This window comes from Musa acuminata, chromosome BXJ1-6, assembly GCF_036884655.1.
Source record: "Musa acuminata AAA Group cultivar baxijiao chromosome BXJ1-6, Cavendish_Baxijiao_AAA, whole genome shotgun sequence".
Lineage (NCBI taxonomy): Eukaryota > Viridiplantae > Streptophyta > Magnoliopsida > Zingiberales > Musaceae > Musa > Musa acuminata.
In genome coordinates, this window is record NC_088332.1 from 7,864,721 (window position 1) to 7,889,703 (window position 24,983).

Sequence of the window (24,983 nt, forward strand, 5' to 3'; positions counted from 1 at the left end):
AATTTGATTGATTAAATCTGATGTTATGAGTTTATTTGATATTTATATCCTCAAAGAAATAAAAGAAGAAAAAAATAGTTATATTAGAAAAAAAAAGAAGTATCATAATTCTAAGTTTATATCCAGAATATGTTATCATATTCGATGACTTCATTTATTCTCTTTTTTAAAATATTAATATATATGAAATTTGTAAATGTATATAATATACATAAATTACAAGTCATTTTATTATTTAAAAGCATTGTAAAAAGATTTATATGTTAATGATTTCAAAAAGTATATGATTTGAAAAGTTATTTGTTGTGTTATCGGTATTTTTTTATTGATTTATGTTATCTGATTCATATGAAAATATGTGTTCGATATTATATTTTTAAAAAGATTATATATATCATTAATTTTAAATGATATATAATTGCATCAATTAGAAATGATATGGAAAAAGATTTGTTAAAACTCTTAATTTATAAAAGAATTATTGATTTATTATTTTTAGTCTCATGATAGCTTTCTGATTAGAATGGCTATGATAGTTATACATTTAAATATATTTTAAAAATTAATTTCTTTTAAGTCTTGACATAAAGAAATATATATTACATACACTAAGAAGGTTAAACGTGGTTCTAGACATTGTCACGGGATATAATATAGTCTTAACCATTGATACTACTATAATTTTTGTTCTAATATGTACATCTTAGTTTTATTTATGTTTATGAACCCTTAATTATATTTATATGGATGAAAATATTTATTCTAAAATATTTTATACTTTGATACATGACATTAGTTATACTTATGCTTTCATTATAAAAATATATATAATTTGATACATGACATTATTTATGCTTTAATTTGAAAAATATCATTAGTACTTTATGTGATTGAAATACATGTATGTTGTTATGAAAAGTATGCTAGCATTTTATGTTAATAAGTCATGTTTTTAAAATACATATAAAATTTAATTTTTTATAAATTATACGAGCATAAAAAAGATATTTGATAAAATATTTAATTATGATAAATTTTGGTCAACATATGAGTCACATAGAGCTCGCTGACCTATTTGCTCATAGGATTATCTCTTAATTTTTGTGAATTATAAAGTAGAGGTACGATGGATCAATTAAATTATGTAATTAATCTATTAAAATTAGTATATATATATTGAGATTAATTTATATATATATATAATTTATATTTAAATATTATATATATATTTTTAAAAATAAATATATTAAATATCATATTGGTGAATTAATTATTGATTAAATTACATAATAATATTTTGTGAAAGTTCTTTGTTTCTTTTTGTTCCCTATCAGTATATCATATCATACAGTGACGACGGTAAGCATATGAGGAAAACACGAATGGTTCACATCCCGAGATTTGGAACCAAAACTAACCACGGTAAATATATATGGGAAATGGTAAAAGACGGCATTGGTTGAGGTACAAACGATGACATGGAGGAGGAAGAAGGAGAAGAAGAAGAAGAAGCGAATTCGAGAGCCGAGAGGAGATACTCCTTCGGCCAAGCTAAACAAAAATACATTACTACATGCTTTATTGTCTCTAACGTCTGCTGGCGCACCAGTTCTTAGCTTTCCTCATCAAGATGCAGCCACCGCCACGCATGAGGCCGTCTCCTCGTCCTCCTCGACCTTCCCTCCGATCATGTTTACCGTCCGCATGTAACACGATTTTTCATCGCGGAATTTGTACGTCGACATAGTGTCGCCTTTTCCCCATAGCGCCGCGCCGTCCTCCGTCAGCACCGAGCCCTCCGATTCTTGCCGGTCGGCGAGCGTGCTGAACGCCGTATTCTTCCCCTCGATCAAGCTCCGCGTCTCCTTCAGCTGGTGCACCAGCTTCGTCTTGTGGAACAGCGACCGGCCGCCGCCATTGGTGGTGATCACCGTCATCTCTAGCGGCGCCTCCATGTCCATCGCCGCCCTCTGCAGCACTTTGTGATCCTTGACGGTCCTCACATTTGTCCTCGACCTGCTCTCCACCTCGATGTTCTTCGACTCGCCATTGTCTTCCACCTCAACGTGACTTTTAAACTTGATTCTATGCCTGACGCTGGTGGTTATATTTCCTCTGTATGAGTTAACCCAACCGGAGAATCGTATAGTGACCTGCCCCTCGATCTCCGACTTGCCTTCATTGGCCTCCCAGTCGGCCTGCCGGTTCAACCGGAGTGGTGGTGCTTTGTAGCGGAGCAAACCTGCCTCAACGGCGTCAGACCACGCGTCAAGCCATATGTGGAGATTGGCTGACACCAGCCAGTATGGCTGGCTGTCTCGAACTGTGAGCCCGAACTCGTGCGGCTTGCTATCGAGGAGAAGGCTAATGAACGGAGTGAGCTCGAGATCGTAGGACGGGTGGTCATAGGCGCCGATGGGCGTCACCGGCGCCCAAAAGAACGGATTGATTGAGCTCGGGTAGATGACAGGAAACGGCAACGCGGAGCCGACGTAGCGGCCATCAATGGTGGCGACTACCTGGCGGAAGCCGCCGTTCGGCTTTGCAGACTCAAGGCCGTCCGGCTTCAGCTGGAGGTCGCCCGAGCGGAGGGGGTTGGCGTACCAGTACTCGTCGCCGCCGTGGTGGGATACGTAGACCTCCAGCACCGCGCGGTAAGTGTTGTTGGGGATGACTACGGCCGTCGTGTGCACATCAGTCTCATTCTCAATCCGAAACCAGAAGCCAGCGCCACCGGTACCGTTCGATATCGGGATAATGAGATCAGCCGGATCTCGGTGGATACCTTTGATGATTGGATAAGCAGTGAGAACAGAATTTAGCTTCGCCTCTGTTGTTTCCGTGTTTGATTGCATTACGCTGCCGCAAAGGGGGCCGCGGTAGAAGTGGAGAGTAACGTTGATGGTGTAGACGCCCGGCAAGGTGGTAAAGGAGTTGTCTAGCATCATCGAGAAAGAGTTGGCAATGTGGAGGAGCGACGTGTAGCGGGTGATGTCCTTATGGACGTGCCAAAAGGCGCCGGGAGCCATAGGGAGCGGCGTGGTGGTCCGGAGGATCTCGGCACCGCCGAGCCAGACGGCGGCGATACGGTCCTTTTGAGCGTCAGAAGCTGAACCAGAGAGCTCGAGGATGACCCGGGACCAGGGGGCGGGGCAGTTCAACGGCGGCTTGTAGTTCGCATGGATTGGCGGAGCGCCAACAGCGTTGGCGAAGTCCCGCAAGAGGATTGGGACAGAGCACTTTGGGTCATGAGCGGGGAGGATAGGCGGTAGGGTGGGGTCGATGTACTCAACCATTGTCTCTGGCCACGGAGACGGTGGCAGCGGTGGCGACGGAATTATTGGCGACGCTGGTGCCAACGGTGATGGTTCTGGAGGTGGAAAAGGTGAAGGTGTGGGTGTTGGTGACGGAGGTGAAAACGGTGAGGATGAGGGTGGTGGTGATGGAGGTGAGAGAGGTGAGGGTGTTGGTGATGGAGGTGAAAAAGGTGAGGGTGAGGGTGTGGGTATGGGTGGCGGTGATGGAGGTGAGAGAGGTGAGGGTGTTGGTGATGGAGGTGAAAAAGGTGAGGGCGAGGGTGAGGGTGTGGGTGTGGGTGTTGGTGATGGAGGTGAGAGAGGTGAGGGTGCTGGTGATGGTGATAGAATTGGGGACGACGGTACTGCTGGCAATGTGGGTGGAAAAGGTAGTGATGGTGTTGGCGATGGAATTATTGGCGATGGTGGTGCCACCGGCGGTGGAGGTGGAAAAGGAAGTGACGGTGTTGGTGATGGTGATGGAATCGGTGGCGGCATTGGTGCCGCCGACGACGCAGGTGAATCTGATGGTGGTAATAATGGTGAAATTGATGATGGCGATAACGATGACGATGGTGGCAACGCAGGTGATGGCGGTGGTGGCGAAGCTGGTGGTAACAAGGGTGATGGTGTCGATGGTGGTGATGGTAAGGGTGGTAGGGACGGTGATGGCGTCAACGAGGGAGGGAACAACTCGGGCGCTGAAGACAAGGGAGGAGGCGCCGGCGAAGGCAGCGGAGAGCAAGTGAAACCCGTAGGAAGGCAGGATGGGTCCAGAGGCAATGCTTTGACGGCACTTGTGAGGAGAAGAAAAATACATGAGAAGAGTGGAAGGCGGGTGAGATGCATCTTTGATCTATAATCGGGTGGTGGTGGGTTTGGTATTCTCGCTGGCTGGTGGGATGACGACTGGGGGAAGGAGTCGGAAGAGTATAAATACGTTCCTTCAACACCGGCAAGGGAGGGGTGTTTAAAATGTGAGAACTACAGTCACCGTACGATGTTGATTTTTAACCACAATATAATAATAATAATAATAATTTATAATTTTTTTATGTTTTCTACAACAAGTTGGAGAAGGTGTAAGAAGAGGGGTGAGATGCTTCCCCGATGGTTCCTGGCGGACCGTGGTGGCGGTGCAGCCGGACTGTAGATTTTTTCCGGCGGTGTAAAGAATCCAAGGATTTCTGAATCCCGTTGCATTCCCCATTCCGAGTCGCCTCTATTTGCTTCTTTTTCCGAAAATTAAAATCCAAGGATTTTTTTCGCTCGTCGAAACAGAGAGCCAAATGGGCCTCCTCACGAACTTGTGATTCGCGTGCTCCCAAATAGCAATCGGCTGCTTCGTAAGCTCTCTCTTTCCGAGGATTTTGAATGAGATTACTGTTTTTTATGCTTCCAATAGCCATACGCCTCGTGACCGATCAGTTAGCAGACGGAGCAACCGAACCGGATTCGAAAGGCAGTGTTGAGCGCCGATGATGGCCTTTCCATTAGATAAAAGTAGAATTATTTATGTTGTATAGATCTCTCGTTCGAATCCATGTATAAATATCTTTAGTGTAATGATAATATCTTATATTTTTTGAAAAAATAATACATGCACGAATAAATACTTACCGATGTGAATATTATAATTGCAAAATCGTCTTTAATGGTCCACAACCAGAGAAACATGCACAACTAATTTGTCCTGTGAGCTTATTTTTCTTGCTAACACTGAGGAAAGTATCTTGAGCCACATTAGTTCAAAAGAAATGTAATTTCACGAATAAAGTCTACTGATGCAGACACTAACGAAAATGCAATTTGAGCTCACATATAGTTTCTTCGGTGGCAAAAAGCAACAGAGGATGGGAAGCAATGTCCCAGGACTATTCTGATACTGGGCATGCCTTCTCAAATGCTTCCTGCTCTTTGCGGCACAAGTCAAACTCATTAGTGTAGTAATACATGCAGCCTGCATATGCATCCATCTCTTTCGGGCACTTCTGGTGGAGCTCCTTCAGCCTGCAAGTGACGGATCATCATTAATTGATAAGTTAGTTGCCTACCTATTTTTTGGGAAAAAAGTTGAGCTGATTAACAGTTAACAGCCTAGTGGTTAAAGAAATATAGAAACTTCTTGCAGAGATTTCATTTCACCACTATACACCGTTAAACCATGTATAAGCAGATAATATGAAAAAGACAATGTCCTACTCATTAGGAAATCAAATGTTGAATAAAGAATAGGAACAGATTTGCAATCATTTATATAAAATAACAGAATCAACCAAATTGAAGCAGATCAAGTTGCAGAATGATCACAAGTGACAGCAAGCAATTTTCTAATATAAATGGCCATTTACCGTACAACTTGTGAATCCCTGAGATCAATGTGGCGAAAGTAATTTTCCAACTTCAGCCATTGGTTACAGATTTCTTCTACATGGATGGCAAAAAAGGAAAAAATATATATTTACTAGTATATCATGCAGTAGTCAGACTTTAAGATTCATAAATTGTGATGCCAATGGTTTTCTTCACCTATTATTACATGGCTATCTCCCTTTTGCTAGCATTATGTCATCATGGTTTCGAGTTATTTGTCTTCTGTACCACAATGTCACGGACTTAACTGGAATTACCTAAACCGTGTGGCACACTTGTGGCAAAGTCATGGACGTAGCTTGAGTTACCTAAGTCGTGAAGCACCCTTGCGCCAACTTATCGGACTTAGCTGTGATTGCTTAAGTCGTGACGCATCCTTACGATATGCGTCCGCAAAGGGTTCGCTAATTTGCAACCTCACTCAGGTTCCGAAGGACCTGTAAAAGAAGCTTCACAAGCAATTCAACGAGCACCTTACGTGTGTGAGAGAAAAAAGAGGAATGATGAAAACAAGGATTTTAGAAGGTTGAACGAACAGTTACAAGTTTACAAACAACTGCTCACTGGATGTCGGGCTCACACCTTGCCTGCAACATGCTCCCTCAAACCAGCACATCTCCCAAAAGGTGACACAACATTAAGGAAAGAGAAACAAAAAGGAAAGAAAAATTTTCAATGACAAATAATAGAAAGAAATCCTAAAAGCATTAGTATGTCTTGTTGTTTCTCTGTTTACAAAGTAATCCAGAATCAATCTTTAGTTCTCAACACTCCTAAGCATATCTAAGTACAAAAACCTATATGCAACCTCCACAATCCAGTCAGAGTATAAACTGGATACCAGACATGTAGTGAAAGGATTTATATTCATAAATCATGTTTAGACTGATAGTCTGATACTCCATCATTTGCAATCAAAAAATTGACATCATAATACATGATTCACCAACACTAGAAAGAGTAGAAAAATTGGGCAGTTGCAAAGTTCATAAACTAGCTATGATTCCTGCTAAAATACCCGTTTTTCCATGGAAGATATTGGCACTACTTGGTCAATACCATATCTTATAATTTTGCATTATATTCCAATTACTATTTACTATTAACCAAAATATTACACAAAAGGATAATATGATACTTGTTGCATAGTGCAATAGACTGATGAACAAGACTGTTGGAATTTGGAAATGAAACAAAGGTTTTTCAGGATAATTATTGTAGGAAAATTATTTTTATGTTACATACAATGTATAGAAGGTACCTATGTATGTATTAGTGGTGCATTTAATAGAGTGTATGAGTACGGATCTCCCATTAGAGCAGTAGAAATGAAAAATGTATTCCAAGGATGGTTAGAAAGTTGAATGAAGATGAATTTTGCCCTTTGAAAACCATATTAATGTTTCCAACGACAAAATAGTTAGCACTAACAATTTGGAGCATCACCAAGGGCTTTGTGATCAAATCATTCCACCAATTTTTAACACGCGAAATATAATAATTTTGACCAAGTATATACAGAACAAATACTCAACCTGAAGCAATCAAAACAAATGTAAAAGCCAAAAGTTACGAGGACTTTGTAAATATTCAAATTAATATAATCAGTGATTTAAAAAGCGCTAGGCGCCAAGGTTCAAAAACGCCCGAGGCGCTAGGCGCTCGCCCGAGCGAAACGAGACGCTAAAAATATAAAAATATATAATATAATTAATAAATATAATTATTTAAAATTTTAAATAAAAATATGCTATTAAATTAAGAAAATCTAAGATACAAAATCAAAATAATATATTATTAATCTAATAAATAAAAATACTATTATTAGTATACTATTAACAGTATACAGAAGGAGAAAAAGGAAGAGGAGTGTAAGGGGGTGCTGACTGAGAAAAGAGGAAGCGGCGACGGGAGCGGCGACAACGGTAGCGGTAGCAAGCAGCGACAGCGGCAACGAGTAGGGTTAGGGTTGGGCAACGACAACTGATATTGGTGCTTTAGTTGGTTCGATTGAACCAACTAAAGTACCGGAGACCGAACCAGACCTAAAACGCTGGTTCGGTCGCCTGGTTTAACCCAGGCGCTCGCCCGAAGCGCCTGGGCTTGAGCGAGCGCCTAGGCGACGCCTCTTTGAAGCGCACCGCCTGGAAGTGAAGCGAGGCGCTCGGGCGCTCGCCTAGGCGCTCGAGCCTCGAGCGCCTAGGCGAGCGCCCGAGCACCTTTTTAAATCACTGAATATAATTGATTGCAGATTAGTGAACAATATGGTTGAGCCTAACAAGAGACAGAACCAGTGAAAATAATAGATAAATTTTCTAAAGTAGTCAAGAAATACAATACAAACTTGGAAAATGTCACATTGTTGTAGCATACAAAAGAACCAAAAAAAAAACCATTGATGATGCAAAATGGTAGATGGCACTTTATGGCTGCAGTGCTACCTGCGTCTTGATCCTTTTTTATCGTCTCTCTCTCTTTTAGCTCTTTTGATGCATGTATACATAAGATAGAGAAAAAAAGAATATCGGCGATTTCCAGCTACATGTCCATTAATATGGGTGCATTAAAATTATGTTTTACTTGGTCACAATTTTTTTTCCTATTCCAAATGACTTTTCGTTGGATATTGAGGATATCTTTACCAACCCAACTCAAAGTGCTTCATATGTAAAGATTAATCTGTGCAGTGTAGCACATTTGTAAAAGATAACCTTCAACACGACTTTTTGTTTGAATGATACTTGAATAACTCCAACTTTTTAAATTCAGGTACTACCAGTCCTTTTTCACAAAAATGTTTCGACATATGGCTTCATGAGTCCTAGAATCAAGTGATGAGTTAGTCACTATTCAAGAGAACACATAAGATGTCTTACGTTCCCTTTTATAATATTTTTCAAAATATTAAGAAACAGAGATTTCAAACCTGGATTTGATCATGATGAGTGTGTTCCATTTTGGAAAACCACTTGCATCGGTAGTTACCAGTTCTAGTGGCTTAAAGTTGGAAAAGGTCAAACCATGTCCAGTTGCGCTATGCCAAGGTCAAGGACTCAAGGCTATGAATTGTTGCGCCTGATTTGCAAGACTAGAAACAATGCAGGGTCCATCATCCATGACAAGATTGATCTTGGAAAGAGATGTAAATCAGTCACCAAGTAGTTGATGTAAACTTCTTTTCAAGTAACAAAAGAAAAAAGTTGCCCAGGATCACTGCTTAAGTCACATTAGCTTTAGGCAAATCACTATCCGATCAAACTGCTTGTCTTCCTTACTAGTCTATTACATAACACACAACAACACCCTAATTTTCCTCCAGTTATACATCTGTTATCAGGTAAATCAATAAATTGATTCTCCATAGCCACAAAGGATTTTCGAAACAAGGAACATAGATCTTGAATTACAGCCATAAGTGGTTGGTATTTAAGATTCTTTCATGGTAGCAATGGTTCTTCTTGTAGTTACCATTGTTGTTATAGTTTGCGAATATCCATGATGAATCTGCAACATTTACAACATTGTTTTTAGCTGATGAGGTAAGAGTGTTTTTCTTGTCCAGGACTTTCCCAAAAGTAACTTCATTTTTGCCATCTCTCATCTTTTCTATGTGCATTGATGCAAAACATTTGTGATAATGCAACTAATTACCCATCCATCATGCACGTAATTTCACTTCAAAGAAACAAAAAACAAAAAGCTGGTACCTTTCCTTTCCTCCTCATTTATCGGTGAGTCATAATGCTTGTCATCCTGGGACATGCTCTTCATCTACCAAATTTTATATCTAGTTATTGATCCTATACAACTGCATCTTCTTCTTGACACCAATGGGAATGCAACTACATTCTGCTCTATTAAGAGTGATCTAGGTACATAATACAATCTTGATTTTGTAAAGCATGGCAACCGGAAGATAGAATGCTTACGGTGGGCTAAGGACTAGTTTCTAGATTGGAGCAAGAGCACAAACAAATAGCAACATTATTGATGCAGTCCAGGGTTTAAAACCCTTGGTATCCCAAGTCCTGCCATGATTGGCAAGATCAGTTGTTTACTCCCAATTTCTTGATGATCGCAGCCTACCCTTGGTCGTCGAAGAAATCAAGATCGGTTGTCACGACTGTTATAATAGTTTCACAACAGAATTGATGACACCACAGAGCTAATGAATTTGTGGAGCGGAGCAATATCTTATACAATGCAGAAGAAGGTAGAAACGACAGAAACTTACAGCAAATCATTCAGATACAATAAACGTAGCAATTCCAACCTAGTTTCTTCTTCTGTACAAACTACGAGACCCAATTTTAACACGAATGGCTACCGCCATCTGATCCTCATAGAGAGACGAACGAGAAACACAAAGGGAACAGATAAAAAGCGGATCAACTGAACAAATTACCTACCGACCAAATCACAAGAGAACAGAAGTCAAATTGAAAATTAAATAAATGGAGTGGGATCCTTACAGGTTTAGGACGCAGCTCGTGACCTGGCGGCCCTTATCGAGGCATTTCTCCGGGTTAGGGTCCTTCTTCTTGCACTTGATGAAGGCCACGTTCTCGGCTCGGCACCGCGCCGCGATGTGCTTGGCAGCCGCCATGAGGACCGCCGAAGTCGGGATCGGCTCCCCCCCCGCGTCGATGGTGCCCGACATGTCGACCCTGCCCTGTTCGCCCTGCGAAACCGAGGCCACGGTCGGAGGATGAGGGGATCCCTTTTCTAGAGTTAGAATTGAGCATACCTTTTTCCGTAGCTTTGCCGCCTTCTTGATCGCAAAGTGGAGGACTGCGTGCGGGGTGGGCTAGCCGATGCTGCTCCTGAGCCAGTGGCAGAGTCGAGGAAAGAAGGAAGACCATTGGAATTGTGGCCTTTAATTGGGCTATCAGGCCGTATCTGAGCCCAACCGAGAGGAAATGCGGACGATGCACATGTCTGCCCCGTCCAAGTCATCTTTCGTTACTGTATGTATACATAGTAGATGGACGGAAGAAAAAATTTGAATCAGTTCAAATTAATTGACTCGTTCCAGGAAATCTGGTAGCAAATGAATGAAACTGTTGAAAACATTATTCGGCATTGCCAAGTGATTGGACACACACACACACCACTTCGACTTAGTTTAAGAACATCCATTACACGATGGGGTTCCTAATATTTCTTATCGCCAAAAATAGACTGGAAAAGGATAACACACGAGGGATGGGGATTTGTCTACAATGGTACAAAATTTCTAGCGAGACAATCCATGACATGAGAAAAGACGAGAGCTTTGTGTCACTATGACAAGGCTCCGTGGGACCTTTGTCCATAACACTTATAATCAGTTCATCATCTAAAGATTTCATGCATTGGAATTTGCAAAATGCTATACCAAACTAGCGAGAAGCTCTCAGGATCAATCACCAAAAATAAAAGAAATGTAGGACTTTTACGAGGCGAAACAGTAAGGAAAAAGAGATCCAACTCCTCTTTCGCGCCATGACAAGAACTAGCTGATGCAGGAAACAAGAGTGAACTCCAGTCCAATTCACCCCACTTGACATCCCCTCTTGAGCTCCATAGGCCGTCCCCCAATAACATGCATGGAGTGGAGATCAGCAAGATTTAATATTTTTCATAACTGCAATCTGTTCATTAGCAGGTAAAAACAGGAGCTCACAAAAATGAGAGTAAAATGATTGAACAGCAGTGGAATATTTGTGCCCCGTAACTGCAGTCTGATGATCGAATCTCTAAGATGAATCGAGTAAAATGATTGAACAGCAGTGGAATATTTGTGCCCCGTAAAATTCCTATGACAATCAGTCTGTACGATGAATTGAATAGAAAAGAAATATCTGTGACCAGTAAAACAAGAAATACTTCTGTCAATGTAACCATGACAATAGCTTCATATGGATGTCATCATCGCTTCAAATCATTCAGACAAGAGAAGAGGTTAACTGCGAAACAATGTCAAATATTCTATTCGGTAAGAATCAAATAAAATTTTTGCGAGAGTCATCCATGGCATAAGAAAAGAAAACAAAGATGATGAGCATGAAATTCTTATTGGTCAATGATAAAAACTTCATAAGATGTCTGTCCATAACTCATAATCAATTCATCATCTAAGAGATTTCTTGCATCTGAAATTTGCAAAATGTTATAGGAAATTAGTTAAAAGCGCTCAAAATCAATCACCATAAATAAAAGAAATGCGAGACTTTTATGAGAGTCTTGCAGCATCATGTGGCATCACTACAATCTGCATAACCAAAAAAGGGATCCAAGAAGCAAGACAAAAGATCTAGCAGACGCAGCTAACAATATTTGATGAAGATTCAACCAATAAATGGGCCCATCGAGGAAACTGATCTCTCAAGTCAACCCACTAGACTTATGCCTGATCTCTCAAGTCAACCCACTAGACTTATGCCCTCTGCAGCTCCATCAGGCTTATCCCCATATACTGGGCCCAATAACATACACGGAGTGCAGTCCAGCAGGTTTTCAAAACTGCAATCAATTAATAGCAGGTGAAACAGAAGCTCACAAATCAAGCATGTGAAATTCCCATGATGATCAATTCTATAATATGAATCAAGCAAAAAGATTGAACATCATAGAAAAACATGTGAAATTCCAATGACAATCAATTCTGCACTATGAATCAAAAAGCAAAGTAATTTTTACACAAAGTAAAACAAGAAATGCTTCTCTGTGTGTAACTATGACATGAACTTCATATGGATGTCATCCATCACATCAAATCACATTTCATCATCATTCGGAGAAGAGAAGAGGCAAACAGTGAAACCATAGCATAATTATTTTATTCGGCAAGAATGAAAAAAAATTTCTATCAAGACACAATCCATGACATGAGAAAAGGAAGATGATGATAGGAGCATGAAACTCTATCAGTGTAACTATGACAAAAGCTTCATGGGACATTAGTCCATAGCTTATAATCAGTTCATCATCACGAGATTTCATGCTTCAGAAATTTGCAAAATACTATACAAAGTATCATAGCAATATGCAACAAAAGCATTCTCTTCAAAGAGATCCAACTCCTAAAGAAAAGAAAAGAGAGGAAACAGGAAAAGAAAAGAGATCCAATTCCTTTTTCATGCTGTCATGCAGCATCTCCACAATCTAAAGCATAACCAAAGGAGGGATGCAAGAAGCCAGGCAGAAGAAGTAAACAAATTCAATATGCCGAAGGAGACATTTGAAGTGTCTTTTCTACCTGACTTGTCAAATGGAAATGGCTACATCCATGGACAAACAACAGTAACATTCAAAACATTGCTATGGATGCATCACTAAATTAGTTACTTCCATTACAAAGCACTTCAACATAGAAATATATTAATAGGAAAATTCTATATAACATACTTCGAATTTCAAATGAAAATGTTCATAATAAAATAATTTAGTAAATCAAGTCACTGTTGCTTACCATGATTCTTGATTCTAAAGACAAGTAAATATGTATAACATTTCTGTCAAGTTAGGACATCAGACCACACATTGTTGCAAATATCATAGCAATATGCAACAAAAGCATTCTCTTCAAATATACTGTGGTAACTCGAAAATGCTCACAGATCAAATATACTGTGGATATAGGGTTTTTAGTTTTGCAAAAACTTTATTACCACTTACATCATTAGGGAATCAATAAACAATAGAAGTGTTCAAGCTGAACCAAACCTGTTCTGAATTGGTTCAGTTTGAACTGGTCCATCAATAGTTCGATTTTGAAGACCACATTTGAGAATTTTTAAGGTGACAATTGTGACGGGAACTTTTTTTAAATGGCCAACCCAATTGGACCAAGACTCTGGTTCAATTCACTGAACCGAATCGATTCATTTTAAAAATATGTTTATTAATTTCTTGAAATTAAAAACCGACTAACCAAGTTAGATTAATCAGTTTTGAACCAATTAGGTTAGGTGGGCACGAACTTGTTCCAGTTTGAACTACCTTATCTTAACTGAACCAAACCAATTTTTTGATCGTTTCAATCTACAATAAAAAAATATAAATTCACTACAGTCTAAGCCAGGCCCTCCTGAATACAAAAAAAAATTATATCTTTATTGACATTTTATATATATACATACATACATATATATATATACATACATATACATATATACATATACATATACATATATATATACATATATACATATATATATATACATATATACATATATACATATACATATATACATATATACATATATATATATATATATATATATATATATATATATATATATATATATATATATATGAAAGGTCCAACCTATCCTTTATTAGCAATATTAGCAAGTATCAAGTTATCATCAGTTTTTCACAAATCAAATATACTTTGAAATAGATTCTTAGAAGTTAAAAATCGAGTATACACATTATCCTGAGTAGGTAAGCAACAAAATACAGCTTATAGTTGAAACGTAAAAGAGAGCATACCGCCGATATGATCTGACCTTAACGGTATCCTATTAATTCCATCCAACCTCAGATGACAGCTGACCAAACAAGCAGTATCTACGGACGGGTTGAAACCTCAATAACGTAAAAACACATCGAACATTTCATCAACAAGACCACATAACGAAAACATTTGCACTCGAAATCAATCAAACAAAAAACTTACACTTGAGGGCGTCCGAAATAACCATCCTCTTCATCTTATCGTACGGAGGTGGCACCCTCTCGTGTGCCTTGAGCCTTGCCAACTCAGCGGCTCCACGTTTCGTCTTGTGAGGAATCATCATGAGCAAACAGAGATAAGAATTCAGATAGATCATTTAGCCACCGAGACGATCCAAAAAAAAAAGGCAAGATCGCATTTTTTTTATCGTCACAAGGGTCGCCAAAATCAGTTCTTCTACCTGTCATCATGTTATGTCAAGATGATTGAGATTACCCGCAGACGGTGCGCCAGAGGATCGTGGCGGGGGTGCGAAAGTGGACGGGGCCGTGGGAAGGCTCGGAGTTCATGCGCTTGCGGAGAAAGCGGAGGTACTTCATCTTTTGGCGGACGAGCCCCTCGGAAAGGCAGATCTCCTCGCAGCAGACGGCCACAACGGGTTGCCCGTTAGAGGAGTTCCTTGGGCAGGATCGACGGTAACGTCCCACCAGGTGGTGCCGAGCGCCCACCACCAACCGCCTCGCGCACAGCCCAGACCCCGAAACCATATGATTGGCCAAGCCGCCTTCTTGACCCGTCAAACGGAGCAAGAAACAGAGTCGAACAGTCGCTTCGGAACACGAACGGCGGTGGGATCCCAAGCTACTGTATATGCGTGGGCGGCTAGGGTTTATCGCCTCCTCTCTCTCTGGCATTTATGATATGAATTGGGCCGGGCCGGATCGGACAGACTCGGGCCCGGCTTTGTTGTTTCGACCAGTAATCAAGTATATCATCAATGAATTCTAACTTCGCTGTGCTCTCGATCCACCGTATCATTGAACAGCTCCCCGGCCCGACACTGAACCGTCAGACTAGGGCTGCGCCACTGCTAGCCGGCGTCAAAACGGATGGGAGAATTAAGGGTGCGGGGAAAAGAAAAAGATAGAATTATGACTGCAAATAAGAAAAATAATATTTTTATTATTTTTTAAAAAGATAAAAAAAATTGTCAGTAGTAAAAAAGATAATTTCATATTTTTAAAAAGATTATGGGAGTTATCGATAAAAAGAACTGTAAATAATAAAATATTACACCTTGCTTAACACCACACTCTGAAAGGTTTCATGCATCTCTCGCGCAAGTGACGATTTAGATTGACGTGCGCACATAAAACCAGAAGTAGCCACAGCTTCAGCATTAACCCATTCAACAATTAAGGGAGAAACCAATTAATAAAGGACCAACGTTTTCCAACCAATGCAACGCTCAATACTAAGAAATCCAATGTCGCAGCATACACATCCATACCATGATAAACTCAGTCTAACCAAACAAAAATGATAAAATGGCTAATATTGTTGTGACAAAACTACCCAATCAACTCAGTACTTCAATGGCGCAAGGATATCAAGCTGAGAACCAAGCTTATCTCCAGCAGCCTTTTCTGCCTTCAACCTAAGCTTTGTAAGCTGCTTTCTCCTCTCATAAGCTACCGCGGCCCTCTCTTTCCTCTTTGCCTCGAGCACCTGCACGGTAGCATTAGCATTTTGATCAGTTAAGCACACAAAATCTAAATAGCTTTAGCACAACAATAAAGACAGCTGACGGCTCAGCACATGGCACTATAAAGAAAGTAACTGATTGACAAACTGAAGAATGCATCATAAAAGTGTGGTATACAAACAGTGGAATAGCGATACATTATGGATAGCTATGAACTTACGAAAAATTTACTCTTTTAATTGTTGGTTCCAGAACACAAAAGTAAACAATTTCAGTTTGCCCATGGAAACATTTCAAGTGCCTTTTCTATCTAATTCGTCAAAGGGAAATGGCTAATACCATGGAGAAACAACATTAAAATGAAAATTATAGATAGTAAAGTTCAATATAGCATATTTCGAATTTAAAATGAAAATTTTCACAATAAAATAATTCAGCAAATCAAGTCACCATAGCTTGGCATAATTCTTGGCTCTAAAAACAAGTAAATATTCATCACATTTCCCACAAGCTAGGACATCAGGCCAGAAATTGTCCCAAATATCCGAGTATCGTGCAACCAAAGCATTCTCTACAAGAAGTTAACATGTTAGCTCGAAAATTCACAGATCAAATCTGCTGTGCACATAGGTTATTCAGTTTTGCAAAAACATTGTTATCACTTACATCATTAGGGAATCAATAAACAACTGATCATTTCAATCTACAATGAAGGACCATAAATGCATTACAACCTAAGACAGGCTCTCCTAAATATATAAAAGATTCAATCTACATTGCTGTCGACTATTTATACATATGATAACTTTATTAGTGGATATCAAGTTATGATTACTTTTTCACAAATCAAATGTGCTTCGAAATAGATTCTTAGATTTTTGAAGTCCAGCATAAACGTAATCACGAGCAGGTAAGCAAAAAAATACAGCATATAATTTAAACATAAAAGAGAGCATAGGGCCAATTTGATCTGACCTTGACGGTATCATAATAATTCCATCCGACCTCCGAGGACAGCCGGCCAAGCAAGCAGTATCTATGGCCGGGTTGAAGCCTCAATACCCTAAAAACACGTTGAGCATTTCACCAACAAAGACCAGATAACATTGAAACATTTGCAGTCGAAATCAATCAAACAAAATACTTCATACTTGAGGGCGTCAGGAATAACCATCCTCTTCATCTTATCATACGGAGGTGGCACCCCCTCGTATGCCTTGAGCCTTGCCAACGCAGCGGCCCCACGCTTCGTCTTGTGAGGAATCATCCTAAACAGATACAAGAATACAGATAGAACATTTAGCCACTGAATCCATCCAAAGAAGAAAACAGCAAGGTTGCATTTTTATCATACTAACGATCACCAAAATCAGATCTTCAACCTGTCCTCTATGTTATGTGAAGATGATTTTGAGATTACCCGCGGATGGTGCGCCAGAGGATCTTGGCGGGGGCGCGGAAGTGGATGGGGCCATGAGAGGGCTTGGTGTTCATGCGCTTGCGGAGAAAGCGGAGGTACTTCATCTTTTGACGGACGAGCCCCCCGGAAAGGCAGATCTCCTCACAGCGGACGATCACCACGCGCTGCCCATTGAGGAGCTCCTTGGCCACGATCGACGCCAGCCGTCCCAGCATGTGGTGGCGCGCGTCCACCACCACCCGCCTCGCGCATAGCCCCGAACCCGAAACCATGGTTTGCGAAGCCGCCTTCTCGACCCTCTACAGGAGCAAGAAACGGAGGAGTCCTATAATTCGCTTCCTAGTTGCTGTACATGGATAGGCGGCTAGGGTTTTTCTCCTCCCCTCTTTCCACCGTTTTCGACATGGGTATTGGGATGGGTCAGGCCGGGTGGATAGAGTCTGGTCGGGTCGGGTCGGGTCGGGTTTCAAGCATTTGACAAAGATACCGGCCATCAACGCGACCCAAAGATTTTGCTTGAACCCAACCCAGCCGTACTGTATGTTTAACCCATGACATCCTCCCTACAAATTAACTCGGGTTCATGTGAGGCTCGAAGTTCACCACCAAGTCAAACATGCTGTGCGGCAGCACTTACGTCTACCAGGGTTTCAATTGGCGAGTTCAGAGCTGCCGGCGGAAGCCCTCGCCGCTGCCTCCAACAATAACAACATATGACGCGGCGCACCTGCTTTTAGAAGGGAATGGATAAGGGTAGATTGTAGCAGTAGGGAAAACGTATGCGCGACGCACCTACCTTGATCGTTATCTCATGGCAACGTAAACCGCGTCGCCGACATTTTTTCTGTTCCCGTTCCAAGACTATCCATACATAACGCGATTTTTCTCTCCTCGTTTTCGCTGGAATTACCGGTTAATCGATTCCAAGATGCAGCGATTGCGCGCTACCAGACGCGCTGCTATCCTATGCTGGGATCATTGGAGTAAGCAGAGGGCTTTTTTCTCCACCTCCCTCCTCTTCGATGATACACAGAAGCAGGTGAAGTTTCTAAACCTCCCGACTCTCAGAATATGGTTTTTGCTAAAGCTCCCGAGCTACCGTTGGATTTCTGATTGAGATTAAACTATTGTTGAGGCTAAGGTTAGAATACCAACATGGTTCGGTGGTGATCGGCTGATTAATAGAACGGGATAACCAAATTGATTTGGTTATTTCTTTGTGCGATCCGTGGATTATTATTTTTAATTAAAAAGTACTTTTTTCCCTTTCTGATTTTGTTACGAGCTTTTGTGTCCGTGATACTTGTAGTTTAAAGAGAGCGTTCATCAGTTCGCACAAGAAAACATTGCTCCGCATGCGGCCAAGATTGATGCTACGAACCACTTTCCCCAGGTTGTGTTGCTGTTGATTGTTTGATGGGGCTGAAGTCATCACCGTGGCATCTGATGTTTGTGTAATGTCTTTTAGGATGTGAACTTGTGGAAACTTATGGGCGATTTCGATCTCCATGGCATCACAGCTCCAGGTAACGGTGCCACTGCTGTTGCTTTTTTATTCCATGAGTTTCTAAGTTTGCTTCACTAATTTTCTTTTTTAGTTGTCTAATAAATTGAAGATGAGGGTAAGATTTGATCCTTATATTTTACTTGTTGAAAAGCAATTGTCCAGAATAAAGTATAATGTGTTACATCAGATCTATTATATTTAATATGTGGAACTACGTTTATCACATTAGTATACTATTTTGTAGTATATTTGATGTCTTCCGTTAGATCTTGACATATTTATTCTCTTGAAAATATCATCATATCTATTTTTGAGGTGACCATTTGAAGAAATGTGTTTTCATGCTCTCAAAACCAAGTTTTTTTAATCATACTTTTGAATCAAATATTCTGAAATCTACAGAAACTAACCAGAGAACCAGATTTCTAAGAAAACATGAGTACACTTTTTACCAATTTCATCTTTCTTAATTTGTTCTAAGAAAATTATAAAACTTTCCTGGAGTGCACAATTTTTTAAGGGTGAATTCTGGGAAAAAGTCCATAGCGTCCCAACTTTAAAAAAATCTCACAGAACGTCCCTTTTTCTTCAAAATGACCATTCTACCCTTGTTGGCCATCGCCCTTCGTCCCGAACAATCGCCTGCGGCGCAGGCATGGCCACGCATCGAAGCGACCAACGGTGGAGTCCTCGCCATTATCGAACCCAATAGCCACCTCTCCTCCCTTGGTTGTTTGTGCCTTCATGCGTGAGCTAGCCCCGTTGACTATCCCCTTTCGCCCCAAATAAGCATCGCGTCTACACCTCCGTGTGCGGGTTGGTCTCGTCGGTCGCCCCCCCTCAGCCTCGAATAGGAGCTTGTCACCTGCGGCAAGCGGTGGAGGCAATTAGGGCTGGTGTGGGCACCCATGATGCCCTTGACGAGTGTGCAGGGGTGGTGGCGGAAGCGGTGCAGGGGGGAGGAGCCAGCGAAGAGCCGAAGAAGGCAAGGGCAAAATGTTCTTTTCACGCGGCCAGGAGTGCTTTGCAAGAATTTTTCAAAGTTGGGGCGTTCTCTAGCAAATTCTCAAACTTAGGGGATTTTTCGATTATTCGGCCTTTTTTTAATCTATGAAATGATTCAATTTCCAAAATTGAGGATATTTTTCTTGACTTTCTAGTATAGTTCCACTTAATCAACTAATTCATCTACATTAGTGTGCTACAGACTTTTAACAGCCTAACTGAACAAAATGTTACGGTAAGTTAGCAAGACCTGTCATTGCACATAACTTTTCTTCCTTGTCTGTTTTACTTTCATGTATACCACTAGTTTTGTCATCAAAAAGTATTTTGTTATCTATCAGAATGTTCCATTTAGATAGAAATTGTTCCTAGTCGCCTACCTAACTTGCAAATGGTTGATTCATCGTAGAGGAATATGGAGGGCTTGGACTTGGTTACTTGTATCACTGTATTGCAATGGAGGAAATTAGTCGTGCTTCTGGATCTGTTGGCCTTTCTTATGGTGCCCATTCCAACCTATGCATAAATCAACTGGTACATGGAAGTTCTATAGTTATTAACTGTAGAATACATTGGCAATTATCTAATGATGTAACTAATTGTAAATTTAGTTGTCTTTTTGTAGGTGAGGCATGGGACCTCTGCACAAAAGCAGAAGTATTTGCTGAAGGTTTTTTCCATCACCTCTTATCACTATTAGTGTTCCCTCTTAATGTGGTTATTAATCTTGAAAACGTTTAGATGTTTCCTCATTTGACAGAAATGACAGATATGGTGCTAGCTTTGTGTGTTACAAAATTAATTGTGGATGGTAACAAGATTTGAAAAAAGGAGTAAACAGCTGATATTTGATCCATAACTTGTTACCTTTTTGTTGTCTTTTTCACTAATGTTGGACAAACATCCTATTCAAGTTTCAATAATTTTCTGTATATGCTGACTTAGATCTGTGCTTACTACTTTGTAATTTTGCTGAATCTTTTTTATAGAGTGTTGCGTCATGTTTAATTGCATACATTCATTTTTACAATACTTTTCATATGAACAGTAATTTTCCTGTTTCTGTGCTATTTACTCTTCTTTGTCTTAATGTGAAGCTAATCAGTGGGGAGCATGTAGGGGCTCTGGCAATGAGTGAGCCCAACGGTAATAAATTGGTCTGATGCTTTAAGTTTCATTCTTTTGTTTTTGAGCAGTAGTTAATGTTTTCTGCTTCTACAATTTCTTATGAGTTTGTCGAACACTTCAGCTGGTTCCGATGTTGTCAGCATGAAGTGCAAAGCTGATCGAGTTGATGGTGGTTATGTGATAAATGGCAACAAGATGTGGTGTACCAATGGACCTGTTGCCCAAACTTTGGTAATCATTTTGTTAATTACATGAATTATAGTTGAAATATTGTTAACTTGCCTATGCAATTTTCTGCCTTAATCCTACTTCTATATAGTATCTTTATTTAACTCGAGCATGTTCTGACCACATGTTTATTATGTACACATACGATTTTATGGTTCTTGCACTTGCAAGAACATCACACCCATGTGTAATCATGACAACTGTAGCTGTCATGAGTTCAACAACCTGATGTACCAATACTGAGAACTCTTGAAAACAACAAACATCCCTTCACAACAGTGATAGCTTCTTCATTCTTTGTCCTTTTTTCCCAGGTTTCTTTTGATGTAATTATTTGGTGAATCTTCTGCAGGTCGTTTATGCAAAAACAGACATCAGTGCTGGATCCAAAGGAATTACAGCATTTATAATCGAGAAGGGGATGCCTGGGTACTTATAGCATTCTTTAGTGTTCACCTCATAAATTTCATGTTGAATGTCTAAATTGTCTTCAGCCTTTTCCTTTTCAAGCTGCAGTAGATGTTATGTATTGAAGAAGAAGAGAATTATCATTTGCTTGTTAGTTCATATTGAATGACAGGGTACATTGCTGAAATTCTTTAGGTTTAGCCCTTTTGCCTGAGTTTAAAGGTGTCATCTGAAAATGTCATTTTAGATTCTAATAATAAAAAAATCAAAATAAATGGTATTGTCCGGGTCAGATCAGTAGATACCTGTAGTTGCAGGAGAAAATATCTGTGCCTGTAATCAATTGTCATTAGGTTTTGCTGCAATTATTTTTGAAGTCTTTCTCTAGTGATTGCTACATTTTCTTGCAGATTCAGTACTGCTCAGAAGTTAGATAAACTTGGCATGCGAGGAAGTGATACGTATGATTTCTTTGACAATTAGATATATATTTAAAGTTCATGTGTCCTTATGTGTTTCTAAAATGATCTGAGCAAGCTCTTATGTATTGCAGATGTGAACTTGTCTTTGAAAACTGCTTTGTTCCTAACGAGAATGTGCTTGGACAGGAAGGAAAAGGTGCTGATACAAAGATTTCGAAGTTTTTCTCAGAAAACAGAAATTTTGAAAAAAGATATAGGAGCATTATTACCGAGTCAATTTCTTACAAATTTAGCATACATCAGATTAAAAATCTCATAGTTTTTCTAAAGTTATGTCAATCACATAGTGTTGCTAAAGCTATGTCACATATGTAGAATCTATAGTTGCATACTATCAAAGATTCAGCCCAGTTTGTCTGAGGGCTGTATCATGTGTAATACAGGCTTTCCATATTAATTTTCGGTCTCAAGGGACCTGGACAGCAGAAAATTATGGAGACCAAGAACTGAATGCAGTGATGACCTTCAGTTTATTTTATTAATGAAATCAACAACAAGCTGCATTTGACGTGGAAAATCTGTCCTCTTCATTTAGATCTTTTTTGTATTAAAATCTTTTGGGAAAATCTGGAAATCTTTCTAGGTTAACAAATGCACCAATGTTCATGACTAGCATAGTTAATTTGGAGAATCAATATGTAGTTATTTGATTTCTTGGTGAAGTATGTTATCTTTTTCCCTTTTTTCTTGATGGTTAGATGCTTGCTTTATGAATTCTACTATTCTAGGATGCTGCATAATGGCTAGAAAGCATGTGCTTGTTCTTTTGGAATGTTTCAGCAGAGAAATTGAAATTTCATTGCACCATTAATTTCTTATCTTTCTCACAGGAGTTTATGTCATGATGTCGGGGCTAGATTTGGAAAGACTTGTTCTAGCTGCTGGCCCTCTCGGACTTATGCAGGCATGCCTTGATGAAGCTATTCCTTACGTTCGACAGCGAGAACAGTTTGGCCACCCAATTGGAGAGTTTCAATTTATACAGGTACGAGATGCAATTAAGCTGTGCTTAATCCTTCTTCAAGATGTAAAGATCTGAACAATTTTGTGGGACTCAAACCAAATGTATCATCCATACAGGGAAAGTTGGCTGATATGTATACTTCCTTACAGTCATCAAGGTAGCACTTTGAATTGCATGACAACATACATTAATGTTTTAGCAGTAAGATGTTAGAGAGACTGATTGCTTTCCTTGTTGTCAGAGCATTTGTTTATTCAGTTGCTCGGGACTGTGACAATGGAAAAGTTGACCGAAAGGTACGTTTGAACATCATTATTTCACCGTCCCATACCTCACAATGCTAAAGGCCATATGTTTTATTTGTTGTCATTTGCTTATTAGTATTTCATGCTTTACAAGTAAATATGTGTGATTCATCTGGTTTGCATATCAAAATTGCTTTCATTTTGATAGTGATAGTATATTAAAAGCTTGAACAGTTCATGCTAGCGGGGTGATGGATCTAAAAACTGGATCACTACTATGTTTTCTGATGCTCTAGCTTTTGTTAAAATGCATGCTCTTATCCTCTTATGACTACAAACTGTACTTTCTTTTCCTAAAATCTGCAAAATGCAAATTGTTCAGGACTGTGCTGGCGTTATTCTCCTGGCTGCTGAAAAGGCTACTCAGGTCGCTCTTCAGGTACTAGAAACTTTGTCCTTGGATTTCACGTTATATTCTCATAGTAGAGTACATCTTCTTTTCTCTGATACTTTTCCCTGGGATCCCGTGAGAAAAAGATTCTGCTTTGTGTGGACAAAGTTGGAAAACCTGCTGAAATTATGAATGGAATGAAAGGATAAAGTTTCAGCTATTTCAGAAGTTTAGCAAGAACTATTCATTGGGACTATTTTTGAACAAATTTTCTACATTAATTGTACATGTTGAACTTTTGCTTCAATTCATCATTTCCTGCTTCATCATATGGGCACTGCTTTATAGTTTTATTGGTTTTGTGTGGTACACTTTGGTATGTTTTTGTTTTCCTAGTTACGAATTGAGCTTTCCACACTCGGTCCTTTTTAGAGTGCATGGAAATTTAGTTAATGAAATTTGGTATGTCTACTGCATGCAATTTTATTTTCCCAAAATTTGTAGAGGAAATTTAGTTAATGAAATGCTTCATGTATGCATAACAGAAGTATACATGGTCCAATTTGATGTAGGTCATAGGTCATGCAAGTGGGTTCTGTTGGTATGCTTGAAAAACTATTACCTGCCCAATTGCCAAGACCACGCTTTGTCAACTGTGATTAGAGCATGCATTCAAATCACATGGTTGACCATTTCATTGCAAAGTAAGGTAATATTCCTTTGTGGTCACTGTGACATGCAGGCTATCCAGTGTCTTGGTGGGAATGGGTATGTAAACGAGTACCCAACCGGTCGTCTTCTCAGAGATGCAAAACTGTTCGAGATTGGCGCTGGGACCAGCGAGATCAGGCGAATGATCATTGGGCGTGAACTCTTCAAACAAGACTAGCTTCCAATTCTACATTCTCTCGAAAGCAACAGGCATTTTGTGCCCAAAGATGCAGAATTAAATAAATGGATACAAGGTCTCCCAACCCAATCAAACTGATGGGTATTTGCCCGAGTCAACATCTTCTATCTTCGGTGTCAGAAATTAGCATGCTCGCCATTACTTTCTGCGGATTATTTAACCAAGTGGTTGATATTTTTTTTGTTTTGTTTTCCTGCAAATCTGTGCAGTTGCTTATGGGGATTGCATGCTAGTTGATAATTTGACATCTGTCGATACAGATCGTTTGACAGAGCGTAGGGTACCTGTGCTTTGGTTGTGCTTTGTTAGGTTACATGCTGTAGACAATACTGATCATAATTCATATCATAACCAGAAACCATATTGTGCTCGTTGGGTTTTGAAATTGTTACTTCTATTACTGTAATAGTTAGTGGTTTTGGAAAATGACAATTGTCTGCTACAGATGTTACATAACTGTCAACTGCAACGACGATCA

General features: G+C 39.8%; 4 protein-coding genes across 4 annotated transcripts; 1 reads left to right on the forward strand and 3 right to left on the reverse strand.

Annotated features, from left to right (window-relative positions):
• Positions 1-1,414: 1,414 nt before the first annotated feature.
• Positions 1,415-4,185, reverse strand: LOC135676006 (peptide-N4-(N-acetyl-beta-glucosaminyl)asparagine amidase A-like). The gene has a single exon (XM_065186735.1). The coding sequence runs from the start codon at positions 4,143-4,145 to the stop codon at positions 1,626-1,628; it is 2,520 nt and encodes an 839-aa protein (XP_065042807.1). The 5' UTR covers positions 4,146-4,185; the 3' UTR covers positions 1,415-1,625.
• Positions 4,186-4,972: 787 nt separating this feature from the next.
• On the reverse strand, positions 4,973-10,574 carry LOC103987323 (NADH dehydrogenase [ubiquinone] 1 alpha subcomplex subunit 8-B). The gene is made up of 3 exons (XM_065186739.1): positions 10,417-10,574; positions 10,142-10,350; positions 4,973-5,306 (listed from the first exon to the last, which is right to left on the reverse strand). Exons 2-3 carry the CDS (start codon positions 10,327-10,329, stop codon positions 5,171-5,173), a joined length of 324 nt encoding a protein of 107 aa, XP_065042811.1. The 5' UTR covers positions 10,330-10,350; positions 10,417-10,574; the 3' UTR covers positions 4,973-5,170.
• A 4,953-nt stretch (positions 10,575-15,527) lies between these two features.
• On the reverse strand, positions 15,528-17,620 carry LOC135676008 (large ribosomal subunit protein uL13w-like). Its single transcript, XM_065186738.1, has 4 exons — positions 17,238-17,620; positions 16,969-17,085; positions 16,793-16,880; positions 15,528-15,840 (listed from the first exon to the last, which is right to left on the reverse strand). The coding sequence occupies exons 1-4, from the start codon at positions 17,507-17,509 to the stop codon at positions 15,697-15,699; spliced, it is 621 nt and encodes a 206-aa protein (XP_065042810.1). The 5' UTR covers positions 17,510-17,620; the 3' UTR covers positions 15,528-15,696.
• A 241-nt stretch (positions 17,621-17,861) lies between these two features.
• Positions 17,862-24,875, forward strand: LOC135676007 (isovaleryl-CoA dehydrogenase, mitochondrial). The gene is made up of 15 exons (XM_065186736.1): positions 17,862-18,276; positions 18,547-18,630; positions 18,706-18,763; positions 20,159-20,283; positions 20,375-20,419; positions 20,847-20,895; positions 20,999-21,108; positions 21,458-21,534; positions 21,924-21,974; positions 22,067-22,131; positions 22,826-22,980; positions 23,076-23,116; positions 23,201-23,255; positions 23,587-23,643; positions 24,338-24,875. The coding sequence occupies exons 1-15, from the start codon at positions 18,166-18,168 to the stop codon at positions 24,482-24,484; spliced, it is 1,230 nt and encodes a 409-aa protein (XP_065042808.1). The 5' UTR covers positions 17,862-18,165; the 3' UTR covers positions 24,485-24,875.
• Positions 24,876-24,983: the final 108 nt, after the last annotated feature.